At 33.6% G+C, this 16576-nt stretch overlaps 1 protein-coding gene and 1 long non-coding RNA gene across 5 annotated transcripts in view; one reads left to right on the forward strand and one right to left on the reverse strand.

Moving 5' to 3' along the window:
• The first annotated feature begins 9295 nt into the window (after window positions 1–9295).
• The window catches only part of LOC110023998 (myb-related protein 2-like), a 47498-nt gene continuing 40217 nt past the window's right edge, over window positions 9296–16576 (forward strand). Inside the window, exons 1-6 of one of the 2 annotated variants that reach the window (XM_020723693.1) lie at window positions 9296–9935; window positions 10022–10229; window positions 10505–10581; window positions 10650–10710; window positions 10790–10874; window positions 10962–11031. In XM_020723693.1, coding sequence (XP_020579352.1) covers window positions 10025–10229; window positions 10505–10581; window positions 10650–10710; window positions 10790–10874; window positions 10962–11031 — 498 coding nt within the window. In that variant the 5' untranslated portion in view covers window positions 9296–9935; window positions 10022–10024. Of the gene's footprint in view, window positions 10230–10504; window positions 10582–10649; window positions 10711–10789; window positions 10875–10961; window positions 11032–16576 lie in introns of both variants that reach the window. The other variant, XM_020723702.1, reaches the window with a different exon arrangement.
• LOC110024007 overlaps window positions 11638–16576 on the reverse strand; it is a 44374-nt gene continuing 39435 nt past the window's right edge. For all 3 annotated transcript variants that reach the window (XR_002293958.1, XR_002293954.1, XR_002293953.1), the window contains 2 exons: window positions 13425–13485; window positions 11638–12993 (listed from right to left, as the gene is read on the reverse strand). This is a non-coding gene — a long non-coding RNA (uncharacterized LOC110024007). The remainder of the gene's footprint in view (window positions 12994–13424; window positions 13486–16576) is intronic.

The raw sequence follows: 16576 nt of genomic DNA on the forward strand, positions 1-16576 counted from the left end.
AGGGCGAGATTACAATCTTTACAATGTAACCCTATTAGTAAGTTTTTGTTATACGCATGTTTTGTACATCAAATATTTTTTAAATATACAAAAAACTACAATATATTGGTGATTTTTGAAACATGTTGGGGTTTCTTCATTTGACGGCATTCGTTTGTGATATTGTGATTGTTTTGTCAACTTTTCCCTTTCTCTTGGGAATGTATGTTACTGGATTTGTTTACGTTAGTTTTCTCTGTGTGATTTTTAGAGCATTTTTGAAACCTCCTCCTAAGGATCCTTCATGCTTGTGTTTCTTTGTGATTTTGTGATCGTATTCTTTTCTTTTCAATTTTCTTTAAAAATTTATGTGAATCTTTTGTTTCTATATGATTTTCGTAGTGTTATTTCGAGGGCTTTGGAATTTTAAGTGAATATTTTGTTTCTGTGTGGTTTTCATAGTGTAATTTTTTAGGTTTTATTTTTATAGGGTTTCCTGGGGCGACTGAGGTTCTTCCTCCTTTTTGTGTTTATTTTACATTTTATTTCCCTTTTTCTTGGAAAATATATCTGGTTTTAGTTTCTTCTGCTTTTTCTTTTTGGTTTTTGGGGCTTTTGCCCCTGCACCTTTTCTTTTAATCAAGGAATTCTCTCTTTTTTTTTTGTTACCTTCTTCTTCTTCCCTTTTCTTACCTATCTCTGGATCGACACCTATCATGAACTGAAAAGGTTTGATATCTTCTAATATCACCTTTGTGAATGATTTTAATTTGTCCTATGTCTATTGTGCAAATGATAAAGCTATTTTTTGGGATGAAGAAGTTGATATTGGTTAGAAACAGTGAAATCTTGCTTTAGTTGGTTATGCCTTGGGTAGAAAGTCTTTCTATGATAATCTTCTACAAATATTTGTAAGATCTAGAGCTTAAAAGGTTTAGTGGAGCTTCTTTTGTTAACAGAGAGTTTTTCTTGTTCAAATTTACTTGTTCTGATGATGTTCATATGGTTCTTTCGGGTGTTCCTTGATTTATTGTTGGTAACCCTTTTCTTTTCAAGAAGTGAACTATAGATTTTACGCAAATTAGGGAAGATTTTGATGAAATTTTTATTTGAATTAAATTTCCTAATCTTCTTTTATTTTATTGGTCTGAAAAAGGAATCTCTAAAGTTCCTAGTAACACTGGTGTCCCTCTTACAGTGGATGTTTGACTGTTAAAGGCTCTAGATTATCTTTTGCTCGGGTTAACATTCAAATTAATGTTGATTCTCCTTTACCAGAAACTATTACTATTGTTTTTAAAAATAGGGAGTTTATAATTCTGGTGATTTATGAGTGGAAGCATGTTCCATGTAAGGCTTGTTTTACATTTTCACACCATTCTTCTAATTTCCCCAAATCCTCTTCTTTGACGAATAATGTTATTCCCTGATTTAGAGGAAGGAATCTTAATAGATTTATGGTTAGTAATGTGAACAATAGATGTCGTTTGGATAATATTATTAGATCTCTTCCAAAACCTGATAACATTAGTAGACTTTATATTACTTCTGATCTTGATGACTTCGCTCCCATTTTATCTATTAATAATGATGCCTCAGATATTATGGATAGCATCGATGTTACTTTTATGGTTTAAGATCTCTTTTTTGCTGAATGAGATGAACATTCATGTTGTTGATGCTTCGGTTGCAGGTGCTAATAATATGGTTTCTCATAATATCAATCTTTCTAATACTTTCTCTTCTTTAGATATTATCAATAATGAAAATATTGATGAAGTTGTTAATAATGTTGTACCTAATAGTTTTAATATTAGATATTCCTTATTTGCCTAGTAATAATGTTACAAATATTCCTTCGGTGACTTCTTCGAAAATGGTTTTTTCTTCTACTATGATTGATATTCTTTATGTGCCTAGTAATAATGCTAGAAATGTTTCTACTTCTAAGATAGCTTTTTTGAATAGGGCTTCTACTTCTAATGTGGCTCTTAGAAGTAAGAAAAAACGTTCTAGATGACAACTTTTCTATTTTTCTTCTCAATTATCTGTTTTTGTATTTATGTTGTTTTCCTAAAATTGCTGCTTGGAATGTGCAGGGGTTTAATAATGAGAGCCATATTGTTGATAGCAACTATTTTTTTCCATGATTTTAAATTTGATATTTTTTGTCTTCTTGAAACCAAATTAAATTTTTGTTTTTCTTAGCTCCTCCTAATATGTTCCAAGTTATTTATTATGCAGTTAGTTTTTCTTGTAAATTTTCTAAGATATTTTATTTATTATCCTTACAAGTTGTTTCTCATGTGATTTGATTTGAGAATAATTCTAGGATTTCTAAGAATACCTCTAAATCTATTGATTTTATGAGCATTATGTTCATTTGTTAATTGGTTATAAGTGTCGGAAATGAAAATTTAAGAATGTTATCCCTGATTCCATTAGTAGCTTTCATATAGATTGTTTTTTAGTTTTATTTCCTTTTATTTAGGTTTGCTTTTTGATGGTTGTCGAATCTTCTTAATTTTTGGTAGGCTTGAGATTGATTGGTTGTACATTTTCATATGAATCTGGATGAAAATTATGTTTTCAGCCATGTATATTTATGGGTTTAGTTATTTTATTTTGATTTTTGCATTGGTTATTTTTTGGAATTTCAGATGCTATAGTTGATCTTTTCCTCTTTGGCCTTGTTTTTAGGTTTAAGCTATGATGTGCACTTTCATACTACGATACTTTGTCATTCATTTGTGACTAAGTTTTAGTATGTTTCTTTCATTTAAATCTGGATGAAAACTTGTTTTTCAACATTTATTTTTAAGGTTATGTGCTGAGAAATTGTCTTTTTAGTCTCTAGTTGGAGTTTCCTAGTCTTAATATGGGCTAAGTTGAGCTTAATTTCTATTCCTTTCTATAAATTCACTTTCTTCATTTATTTTGCGCAACCATTCCTGTATTTATTACAACTTTGAGTGTCTTAGGATTGATGTTTGGATCTTTTGATCCAAAACTTTCGATGATGGATATTCTTTTAGTGATGTTTGGATGCTATCTCAGCACCCTTTGCAAAATTAATTGTCTTGAGATTGTTGTTTGGTTTTTTTGCTTTGTTACTATGACTACCGATTGTTTCAATCTCTTTTTCAGAGACTCTTTGAAGACAATGCTTCTGTTTCGAGAGTTGGTTTTAAGCTATCATTTTGATTTGGTGGACGATATGTTGAAGCTTTCTCCTGTTTGCTTTTTCAAATGCCTTGGACTATGTGAAGCTGATGCTTTTGTTTTAGGAGTGGGATTGGAGCTTTCATTCTGGTTTGTAGCTTGGTTTGTACAAGATGTTTTGGAATGGTGATAGTCTTGCATCCAAAGAAGTATTATGTTTGTTGCTGGAGTTTTGTAGTTTGGTGTTGTTTGGTTGCATTAGTCATGTCTATTTTTATTTTTGTTTTTATTCTGTTGTGATTTTGCTTTCTTTTTTTATTTGTAGACTCATTGTATTCGCCCTCACTTTTCCCAAGAAAAAAACTACAATATATTAGAGAGGTAGGAGGGAGGAATAAAAGAACCTAATAATGAGAGATCATAATCCCAGAATAATAATGCTTAAAAAATAGAGTTAATATATAACTTTAACTATATATATTGATGCACATGAATTAGAGATGCATATCCCTAATACATCCTTACTATCTTTCCAAAATAATATTTTTTTGGGATATTTAGATACAAGCCACCCACAACATTGATATTACAAATTAAACACTCATGTGATCATTTTGAACTATTGAACTAATGTATTTACACATGTCACTCAAAATATTGAAAATTTGATAAAAATGGATAATATAGATAGGGGAGTTTTACCATGAATTTTGATGTTCGAGTGAGAATTTAAAGCTTTGTATGTAATTGCAACCCCCACCCCCACCCGTCTTATTCTCTCAGTGTCAACATAAAACCACATGCACGCCTTCAATATGGCAAACAGCCAAATCTGCAACTAATCCACACCTATCATGTCTGCACATAATATTTGTACCTCTCATTAGGAGTGTGAATGAGCCGAACAGCAGCGACTCCCATCCGGGACTCTCACTCGTTTTACGATCACATCAGCACTTCACATGGAGATTGCGATATACCTTCTAACTCTGGTGCTTCTCTGTTCCAACTATAATAGAGTGTAGGCAGTGGAAATAAAATATTAGATAACAGAACAGGATCAAATTAATCCGTCTAAGAAAAACATATATTTCAAATGAACCAGAATTGCAACTTTCAAATTTTGTTGCTCTGAATTTTGTAGTTTTGATTTGGGAGGTTCAAACAGGGATCAAATCTTATTTCATGCATTCTAAAATTTAAATTTCAAGGTTTTGGAGGGATCCCACTGTAAGAAAACAAATATTCACTTTGGTCTTAACAATATTATTAAGATGTGTACCACTTTACCTACGCATGAAAAGGGCGATTTTATTAGTGAAATATGATAATTAATGATAGTTTTGATGTGATAGGAAAGAATTGAGCGTTATGCGAGTAGGTACGACGATTTAAATGTGAGATGTATAAATACAGAAGAATTTCTTGCTATGTATGTAGATGCTCCTAAAAAATATTACTGCAGAAGAAGGAAGTGGTAAGCCTTGTCCTATCATGTCAGCGCCCTGCCACATTGTATTACATACATTGTAAAGAGTGGCATTATCATAAAACAATTTAAACATAGTTAAATGTTAAATACAAAACATGCCAAAAACATAACCAACTTAAACATCAAACATCTGACTTTATACAAAACTTGTCAAATGTTTTCATTATCATAGTTATTGTTACATTATAAACCCACATCATCCAATGCATATACACTGCCCCTAATATTAACAAAATAATCTTCAAAAATGACATCCCAAATCATATACAACTACAACATCATATCATGAAACATTTCTCTTGTTTCAATAATTACATAAATAATAGGAAAATCATAACATGTGACACAACCTCTTTTCAGAAAAGATGAGCAAAAGTCTGCAGCTCTACTCAACATTTGTTTACACTTGCTTTAAGGAAACACATGCTGGTACATACAATGGTGAGAAAAAAATTCCAGTATAAAACCAAAACTAGAGTATAAAATTCATGGGAAATTTACACATGTACCACACAAGTCTTATTGCAAGGAAACACATGCTGGTACATACAATGGCGAGAAAAAAATTCCTGTATAAAACCAAAACTAGAGTATAAAATTCTTGGGAAATTTACACATGTACCACACAAGTCTTATTGATTTACATATCTGACACCAAACATTTAATATTTATATTTATAACACCATGATGCCATAAAAATATGCATAAAAAGGTGAATTTTACTTTTTAAAATTTAGTAAAAGTGATGCTTTTGCTATGATATTAAATATTTGAGTGCTCTGAAAATTTAAGTGTTACATATGTAAATACATAAAAATTGTGTGGTATGTATGAAATTGCCCCATAATTCTTTTATTAGTGAGTAAAGCGATATGATTATGTTAGGTAGGCACCGACGATGCTTTCCGCCACGCCGAGCATGTCATTTAATTTGAATACTTATTTTAGGCGAGATGCTAAAAGGGCATTTTAGTCATTTATTAGTTACTATTATTTGGTATAAATAGGCTTACTAAATTTAGGGTTGGGCATGCTTGTTATTGTTGCATGGAGTCTTACGAGTTAGGATGTGGGAGAGCTCACCTATCTCTCGAATTGTAAATTGTTACCTTCGAATCTTTAGAGTTGTAATCTTTAATTTGTTTTCAGTAAAATAAAAGTATATTATTATTTATGCCCTAATTCCCATCAGATTATGTAACAATTCTATGCAATATTCTCATATAAAATATACAAAAGGAACTCATCATATGCCATGAAATCATCACAAGTCATTAAATCAATGAGGTTATAACATATGTCAATTGAACTTTCATTGTCATTTGCTTATATACAGAGTTAAACTGAGGAATCATATTTATGTAACTACAATAGTTTTGATGGCAATGCAGGTATGACATTAAATATCAATATTAATACAAAAATGATCATATATCATATAATCATATTTAAGATTCATTTCATTCAATATTAGAAATAGATGAACCATTATGTCAATGTAGTGGGATATCAATTCATTCCTTCGATTCTTTTCAAATCTTTATCACACAAGTTGAACTAAAATCATCATTTTGATGCCTATCCACATGCACTGACAGGGACATCCAATGTATTTACTGTAAAGACTTATCAAACCAAGGTGACAACAGGGTGGAAATGTGTAAATAGTTCACCAAATGAGAGAAAAAGTGCATTGCTTGGAGAATAATCTGTTACAACCATTGAGAATGATTAGAAGCTATAAATTCGAGCTAAAGGCTATCAAATTCAGGCAAATAATCATTGAGAGAGAGTCTCACGGTGAACTGACTAAGACAGGTTTAGCAGGTAAATTTGTGTTATTACTTTATAGGATGTCAACTCAACAGTACTCTACAATGTGTTCGACTTTGGCTAGTATGAAAAAGAAGGTGTTACAACTATAAATACATTTAGCATACCTTTGACCCCCTTTTTGTTTAAATATCAACCATTGTCACAATTCAAGCCCAACATCTTAATAATAATGATAACAAGCTCAATGCATGAACCTAGCTAACAAAGTTGATATCCATCTAGATCAATTGATTTCTGATCAATTTGAACTCATTGATCTACACGGCCATGGAAATATCTTCAATCAGCTTAAGAATGAAAATTTTTCTCATTTGATATACCATTTTTATCACTAAAATTTTGTCCTATATGTTTGATAAACCTCTCATCATGTAAATTGTGGTTTCCTCATGTAGTATGTTAATAGCAACATTTTGAAAATCAGTGACAAGTGTTCAACTAAACAATGAATTTCTAATCAAGAGGTTCGGATCATCATTGTTCATTATAATGATGATTTGGCATCTCTGAATGAGGTGGATGGAGCTTCTGGTAAAGGTAGTATTCAATCCTTAGAATTTCATCTTTGAACATCATTGCTCCCACTTTTCAAATAAAACATTAAAACAACAAGCTTTACTAGAATTATTAGGGAGGAAAATTAAACTGATGAAAAAAATAAAGTTGGTTACACACCAGTGATCAAACATGTTTATGATCTAAAAGCTTAAGCAAATAGCTAAGAGTGAAGAACTTTGATATTTTAACACAAACTTATTTTCAACTATCAAGTAGGAGATTAAACCCCAAAAAAACCATTAATCATCAAATGAATACATGCCTAGATTCCTCAACTTTTAATTAATTAACTCTAACGGTATCCCAAATAGCGATTCCTCAACGTTTAATTAATTAACTCTAGTGGTTTCCAAATAGCACTGAAGAATCAAAATTGAGTGAAGTGTCAAAATAGTTCCCTGAGTTTTTACATGGGGTCATTTTAGTTCCATAGTCCATAAAAGTGTCAGACTTTTAATATAGGCTGACATAATCTCTAAAGGGTACTAGTTTAGCTCATATTAAAGGAGTTTGGGGATTAAATTGATATTTTTATATACTTCGGGGACCAAAATGTCCTCCTACAAAAAGTATGGGGACCATTTTGACACTTTACTCAATCAAAATTATATTTGATATGCATGAAGTGTGGATTCCTACCTCATATAACCCCTTGGGATCCCCCATATAGTAACTTTGTGGTGAATACAAACTAGTAAAAAAATATTATGAAATAGTATAAAACAAACCTCGAATAAATAAATACTCTTCTATGAGGGAGAGTGTTTAAGAAAAGCGAGAGAGAGAGAGAGAATGAGAGGGAGAAAGAATATTACCTGACAAGGTTATTTAAGACAAAAAGAGTAACTAATCATCTTCATTTAACATCAAAAGTTTAAAGGGAAAAGTGAGAGCACTATCATTCTTCCTTTTTCAATGAAAGAAAAGGATTCTCTCTACTGCCTATGGAATACAGAATAAGGAACTCTCAACTTTGGCAAGCAAGCATTTTGGATTGTCCACATTTTCCAATATGAGTGATTCAGAAAAAAAGTAGTATATAATTAGAGCTCACAGCAAATCTACTTTTAAAATATAATAATTAGCCACAGCAATTTAGAAAATATGCCTTATCGCAAATGCACTGAAATAATGATGACTTCAAATGATATTTAAAATATAGCATAAAAAAATGTAAACACAGAAAAAGAAGCTACAGTGAATCTAGAAATCAGGATGGGGTAATATATGCAGCCTCATAGCCTTTAAGGATGTCAGAAAGACTACTCTCATGACTCGAATCAATCATTTTTGTCACAGTAAAGTTAACAACAGCCGAAAACCCACCCTGACAATTTCTAAATCTCATACAGCATACAGCTGATGGGAAACATGCTTTAGGGGAAAATGTGAGCTTAAAAAACGGATCTAATATTGATTTATACTTTGCTCACAAATTGCTTACTTTAGTTGTTGGTTGGATGTGATTTTTCTTAAGATCATGCACAGCCCATATTAAAAGAGTCCAAGGATTAATTTAGCACTTTTCATATACTCTGAGACTAATACAAAAGAGTTTAGAGACTATTTTGACACTTTTCTCATTAATGATTTGAGTATCCTATAACTAAATGTCAAAGCTTAAGAATTTGATACACGTATATATAAAAATCATGTTTTATATATTTAAATCGCCGAATTTTATATTGAATAATAGACGGATAAAAGTGGCGCAAAATATTTACACAAAATCGGTATAGTACCTTACGCAACACTCAACATGAGTAATTCAAAAATGAGAATTCATAAAGTTGACAAACATTTAGAATAAGGATAATGATTATGATAAAACACCTAAATCTCTCCAACTAACACTATCAATACATAACTAATGAAGTGTTTGGTTGCAACTTAGTTTTACGTTAAATAGTATTTATCAATAAAAAAATAAGGATAAAAGTGGCGCAAAATATTTACACAAAATCGTTATAGTACCTTACGCAACACTCAACATGAGTAATTCAAAAATGAGAATTCATAAAGTTGACAAACATTTAGAATAAGGATAATGATTATGATAAAACACCTAAATCTCTCCAACTAACACTATCAATACATAACTAATGAAGTGTTTGGTTGCAACTTAGTTTTACGTTAAATAGTATTTATCAATGCGGAATAAACGTGCCTCACAATCTAAATTACTAAACCCGAATTTACATCCTAAAAAGACGGAACGCGAGAAGAAAATTACAAAACGCAAGAAAATTGAATTTAACGGAGCGTTGGATTTATTTATTTATTTATTTAGAGTTTGGCTTGATTTAAGTTAAATTCATGATTAAATCTTACAAATAATATGCTACCAAACACAGCCTAAATCTTCAACAAAAACATCCTTTCAACTACAAAAGAAAAACAAAGGCTTCCACGTGAAGTGGACCCTAACCTTAATGCTCTTTTCAAGCACAGATCAAGAATCCAGAAACCAATACTGAAAATTCAGCCTAGGAGAATAGAATTCCAGCTTTCCCTGTGGAGACCAGAAGAACAGAAAAAAAGTTTTCTCGATGGGTATATTCGATAGAGATGACAAATTGAAGGCACTAACATAATGAGTTTATGGTGCAGAATATGAACAGATATTTTGGTCTTGAAATTCACTGAATAAGTTGCAGCACAGAGTTCATAGATACCAAAAGCAACATGGAAAAAATCTCTTTTTGAAATGCTAAGTAGATTAGATCGACACGGGTGCCTCCTTCCACAGATTCCAGATTCTCAGAACAGTGCCTTATAAGGAGTGCCTGGGGAACAAACTCGCCACCAGGATGAGATTGAAGAAGCTCCTAAGCTCTTTTTGCCAGAAAGAAATTCAGATTGTTAGAAGATCGGAATTTGCAGTACAGTAAATCAAAGAAAATATAGGTTTTGTGAAGCAGGAAGGAAGAGCCCATCTATGTGCAATAATTCACACAACTTTCTAAGTTTTTTTTTTTTTGGTTGATGAACAGGAAATGTATCATCTTGACCAAAGTGGCAACAGAGTCATTTCGTACAGGACATCAAATCCTTCTAAAAGAAATTTGTTTCTTGCCTCAGAAAATTGTCCAGGAGACGCAGGATTGGTTCTCTCAACTGACGCAAAGCCTAGACTAAAATGGACTACGGAGCTGCATGAGCGCTTTGTGGAAGCAGTGAATCAACTTGGTGGACCTGAGAGTGAGTATATAAGAAAAGAAGGCAGAGATGATTCGTATATATTGTCTCACACTTAGGGCCTGTTTGGCAATAGATTTAGTAGATTTTGTAAATCCGGATTTAATAAATCCTGCTAATAACTGGATATAGTAAATCCGAGATTTAAGACAACTGAAAAGAAATTAAGAAGAAACTAAATTTTATCAAATATAGGATTTAAAAGTTTTCATTTTTTCGAGTGCCCTCGAGTAAAAAACTGATTTTTATTGACCGATCAATGATTATCTATTTCTCAGAGGCTACCCCAAAAACAGTGATGAGAGTTATGGAGGTCCCAGGACTCACTTTATATCACCTAAAAAGTCATCTTCAGGTAACAAAAAGTTATTAGATAATCTGTTTAGTTTGAACAAGAAAAGTAATTTATCCTCGAAATTCCAGAAATACAGACTCAGCAAGAATCTCCATGTTATGTCTAATGGCTGCGGGGCAATGAGAAACGGTAATTACAGATTGTAAAATCTGCTACGATTATTAAGGAATATGATTGATATTAACATGGAATTCTTATATATTTTCAGTGATAGGTCATTCCGTGGCACCGGACAAAACATCAGAAGGTGAAACCATAGTTAATAATATGAATGTAGGCTCCCACAGCAACACGTAAGCACCAAACGAAGGCTTATAAACGATGGTTCCAATAACCAAGAAATTTTCTACTAACTTTTTTTTTTTTTTTTTTGATATCAGTGTGGTGAAGATAAATGAGGCGCTTCAGATGCAAATTGAGGTGCAGAAAAGGTTAAATGAACAACTTGAGGTAAAAATCAATTTGAGAAAAGTGATAAAATGGTCCCTTGAATCTTTTCAGGTGTCTATTTTAACCTCATAGTCTATAAAATGTCAAATTAGCCCCTAGACTCTTTGCGTATAGGTGAAAGAGTTCCCACCACGGACCATTTCAACCCCTATTAAAATAGTCTGGACTAAATTTACACTTTTATAAACTCCAGGACAAATGACAGCATGTATATAATCAGCGCTAAGCCGCTAACACGATTCCTTGAAATAACATACAAAACTAACCATCAACTAAAAATGTTGATTTTTCAACTCAAATGGCTCTGGTGGTGGGAAAGATGATTCAACATTTTTTCACATAACAAAATAGTTAAACCTTCTAAAGTAGGAGGTTTACATATGTCTTTGTATTTCATGATATCAAAGGAACATGATGGATGACTTGTACATGAAAAGCACACAAAAAAAATATGACAACATAAGCTTTAATCATTATTAACATCATCCAGCATCATGTCATCATAGGCCGAAGAAATAAGGGCAATTAGCAATCAGTTTTACGTTTTTTTTTTTTTTTTTTTTTTTTTTTTTTTTTTTTTTTTTTTTTTTTTTTTTTTGTGTGTGTTTGGTTTTCTTTATGTTTACTTTGCATATATCTAAAACGAAATAAAATATTTTTATTATTCTTATGCAAATATTATTTTCAAAAGCAAAATAAAATAGCATGTGTTCGTCAATGTCATAATCATTGGTGAGGTCCTGCTGATATCATCAATAACCTATTGTACCCTAAATCTTAACCAACATTTTTATCATAATAGAAGGTTTGAATAATAGCTTCATTCTTCTATTGACATGCTTTGACTACTAATAGTTGACATGGCGAAAAAAAAATCCTAATTTCAAATTTAGGTGGGTGACTCTAGCAGAAAACAATGTAGACAAATGGAAGCCAAAGAAATAACAAGCCAACAAATTACAACAATTTAGCATTTATTCCTTAATCTTTCTTGTATTCCTTTAAACGGCCCTTCAAGGTAGCTTTAATTGGAAAGTTCAACCTTGATGCTCGATAAAGAGAACCGATGGCGTGGATGTGTTCCGGTGATTGTATCCCCTAATAGCCTCAAACAATGCAGGGGTGGTAGCATGGAAGTGTTGTAGTGAGAGTATCCTCTGGTTGCTTCAAACAAAACATGGGCCAAATGAAGGATGCCATTTTAGACTTATTCTCAAATAAATGAGTGTAAATAGCAATAAGTTTCATCCATGAGTGAAAGAATAAATCGCACAAAGATAAGTGACACACATTGTAATAATAGATCACCAAAGCCTCTAGCAGAAGTAGGGGTATCAAAACAGGTTTGTAGGTCGGGTTCGGGTCTGACCTAAAATTGAGCCGACCCGAACCTAGCCCAAATATTAAATGGGCTAGAAAGTTCAACTTGAACACGACTCACCCTCAACCCGCCAACCCGAACCAAACTTGTATAACACGTTTAACATAAGGAATAACAACTATTCAGGTCAAAATCAGATCAATTTTGAGTCAATCACGAGTCAAATCTAAGTTGATGGGCCAATTTCAAGTCATAGAGTTGGCGGTCGGTTTCGGGTCAATTTCGGGGTGGCAAGTCAACCTGAACTTGACCGAAAAAATTAAATGAGTTAAGATATTTAACTAGAATTCGATTTGAAATTTACATGGCTCAACCAGAACCAGGATTTTTTGAGTCAGGTTCGAATCGAGTTGGCATATTAGGTCAATTTTTGACACCCCAAGGCAGAAGCACCAAGTTCGAGGAGTGGTGTGCAAATCCACCGAAGCTTGGCAATTGTGGTGTCAACATAGCAATATTCAGCCTTGGTGAAGAGTGAGCTATTAAATTATGTTTTACAGACCTCCAAGGGATGAGTTTTTGGCCAAGATATATGACATGAGCCCTTGTAGAGTTGAATTCGTTTTTCTTAAATGCCCGATCTGCATTAAATAATACATGAAGTTGAAATTTTGAGTCACAATGAAGAAGAATGTTACAATTGATAGCACTGTATAAAAGCAAATTAGTCATTCCATTACACTCTAGTGAAGCTTATTTATGGGCGCAAAAGAGAAAGTATTATAGACCACACACAACAACTCTACATAGTCGAATCAAAAAGTGCAATGCCAAAGTGAAGAGTGAGCGTTGGTGATATTGTATGTGTTGTCATCATAAAATTTGCATATGTCAACTTGTTAGGAGCAAGGAGAACAAGGATACACTTACATTGGGGCAAGCAAAAGCCATGTGGTTTATACCATGAAAATAGTGTAATGGCCCAAGATCATAGATAGAGAATCATTAGACGAGAATATTGAAAAGCCATTGCATGATAGTGTTAGAGTTACTAATAAAGTTCAGAGCATACCTCTCGAGCTTAGCTTCCTGCTTCGCTACTCTTCGCCCTCTCTTCTGCTTGTTAGGGATAGCTACACAAAAAATAGATTTTATATTATTTCCTTAATTTGTATATTGTGTTTTGAAAAACGATGTGATAAAACAAAAAATGGACGAGAAAAATTTGCAAATCAGAACCTAACACACAGATTTACGTGGTTCGGCAAATTGTCTACGTTCACGGAGTTGCAGAAGATTTTATTTCTTCAAGGATACACTTGTTGATCGCCTCGACATTTCAGAAAAATTCTCTATTGTTCTCTCTCTTTCTTCACCTTACTTCCTCTCTCTCTCTCTCCAAAGCCACGTGAAGAGGTGAAAAAACAAAAGAAAAATATTTTCTTTTATGCCAGTAAACTGAGGAAAGCAAGAAAGGCAAGCAACTTTTCCTTTTTCTTTTCGTAAGCCTAACCAAGTGGAGGGATTAAGGGATTGCTTGAGAGGGCTTAAGAGGGCTTGGCTTGGCTCTTATGACAGGCCAAAAGAGGCTATTTAAAGAAAATGGGAGAGAGGTAGGTGAGACGCGGTAGATGAGACGCGGTAGGTGAGACGCGGTAGGCGAGTCACAGGCTCCATATATTTAATAATTCTCCCACTGTGAGACGCGGTAGGTGAGTCACAGGTTCCATATATTTAATAATTCTCCCACTTTGAGACTGGGACACTGACTGCACAACCTACAGGCTGCATCATCTGCTGGTTTTACCGACCTTTTTTCTTCAAACATGATATCCTTCATCTCTGCAACTCAAAGCCCCTGTCTTCACGCTAGAAGATCAATCGAAGTTGAGCACAACTTAAGTTTCTCAAGAGTAACACTCTTAGTCAACATATCAGCAGAGTTTTTTCTTCCATAAATTTTCTCAAGTAGTAACTGTCCATCATCTAACAATGACCGTATGAAGTGATACCTGATATGAATGTGTTTGGTCTTAGATTGAAATGTTGGATTCCTGACAAGAAATATAGCACTCTGACTACCACTATAGAGAGTGCCCTTTCGAACCTCCTTACCCAATTTTTTCAAAAAACTGTACAACCATATCATCTCCTTTGCAACCTCTGACATTGCGATATACTCAGCTTCTGTAGTGGACAATGAAATTGACTTCTGTAGAGTTGAGCCCCATGACGCTGCAGTACCGAGTATAAACATAACTTGTAATACTCTTCCTACTGGCAATGTCTCCAGCCAAATCTGCATCAACGTAGCTCTGTACTGTCGGCGCTAGAAAGAGATTCGTTTGTGGTGGAGTTGCCCGTAAGAAGTTATCGGTCACCGAAATTGAAATCTCATTCCCCGCTTCGGAAGGATGTTTAATTTGCATATATATATATATGTATAATTTTAGAAAAATATGAAATCAAACTGACCTCATATTTTTCACAGTTTAAATGAAAGAGCGCTCTACCTCAAATCCTGTATCTATCCCGAGGGATAAACACAAGACTTGAGGATGAAGCTCGATCAAATAAACTAAGAAATATATAACATCTGTTTGGTCTGTGAAACCATTAAATACAAAGAATTAAATAAGGTTTATTTTAGGTTGGGTTCGGAAAAGCTTCCTATAAGGACAAGCCCCTATAGTTAATTGTATCTTAAATGACTGAAGTCACTTAAAAAAACTCTCGATAAAAATCAGGGAATATTATCTTCAAAGAGGTCAAAAAGATAGGGCTTTACAACGAAATCGGACGAAGAGGTGTGAAAGGGGAAAAACTCGAATCTGGAACATTGTTGAGGAATCCAAATGAAGAGAAACTAGGGGAGGCCACAGACCCTGAAGAGAACATCACTGATTTTTCAGTTTATCCTATGGTTTGACTTCACTTTCAAGGAGAAATTATTCGAATGTTTCATCCTGCCGATTTTATTTAATTAGGGCTTATACTTGCGTGACACGGTCACATAAGTCGCCTAGAAGATATGAGAGTTTACGTCGTACCGGACGACAACCTCGAAACCTAGAACGAGTTGCAAAGGCCTAACAGATAAAGTGAGGATTTATGTCGCGCTCTTGAAGTCTTATGACTTTTGTTGTTTATATCTAAGGAAGGAATATTGGTCTTGCTGGGGAGGACATGTTTTGCTGTTGAAGATGGTCGCGCTGCCCACCGCGCTAGCTCCAAACTCCTTGCCGTGACGAGTTTAAGTTTTCTAGGGTGTCCAGTTACGATGTCAAATCAAACGACCCTATTGTTGAAGTTCTTAGTATTACATGTTGTACAGAAAGAACAGTAGCAGATAGAAACAGGACGAGTATAACATGTTGTACAGAAAGAACAGTAGCAGATAGAAACATGAATAATATAACATGCTATACAGTACAGTAGCAGGTAGGAACAAAAATGGTATAACATGTTGTACAGGAAAAATAATAGCAAGTAGAAACAGAAAAATAAAGCACTGCAAAATGTAAAGCAAACTTGTATGCCCATGAGATCTACTGTTTCTTAAGTATAACAAGCCTAAATACATCTCAAAAGGCGAAGTCTGGAAGAAACGTCGTCCAAGAAATCCGAAGAAGAGTGTAACAACGACTCATGACAGAAAACTCAAGAAAATCAACGTGAAAAAAACTCAAGTAAAAGAGAAGAAAAAGAATCCTCAAAAAAATAAATCTTGGAGAAATCCCGAAAGAAAGGAAAAGTAACACGAGTGCCCTGTCCCAAAGCTTCGATAAAACAAAATAAAAAAAGTTCGGGTGAGGGGGACCGCAAACACTATTCATGGGAGCAAGCACTATTCATGGGATCCTTTTTATGCGCCAGTGACGAGTATAACATGTTGTACAGAAAGAACAGTAGCAGATATATTTTAGAAGTTGAGGATTTGACATCCGATTCCGCGTTGCTTTAGGAGCCCCTCCTATCGCAATCTTTCAAACTGATATTTTAGAGGTTGAGAATTTTAGATTCGATTCCGCGTTACTTTAGGAGCTTCTCCTATCGCAATCCTTAAAATCAATACTTTAGAAAAGGAGGGAATAAGTCCTTCAATCTATTCAAGACATCTAATTCTCGTGTTCAGTCAGTCCTGTCCTGCTGATACACATTTTTTTTAAGATCAATACCCAAATTCTGATTCTCATACACAAAATATACTTTAAACCCACTCTC

The sequence above is a fragment of the Phalaenopsis equestris genome, unplaced genomic scaffold, assembly GCF_001263595.1.
Source record: "Phalaenopsis equestris unplaced genomic scaffold, ASM126359v1 Scaffold000002, whole genome shotgun sequence".
Classification (NCBI taxonomy): domain Eukaryota; kingdom Viridiplantae; phylum Streptophyta; class Magnoliopsida; order Asparagales; family Orchidaceae; genus Phalaenopsis; species Phalaenopsis equestris.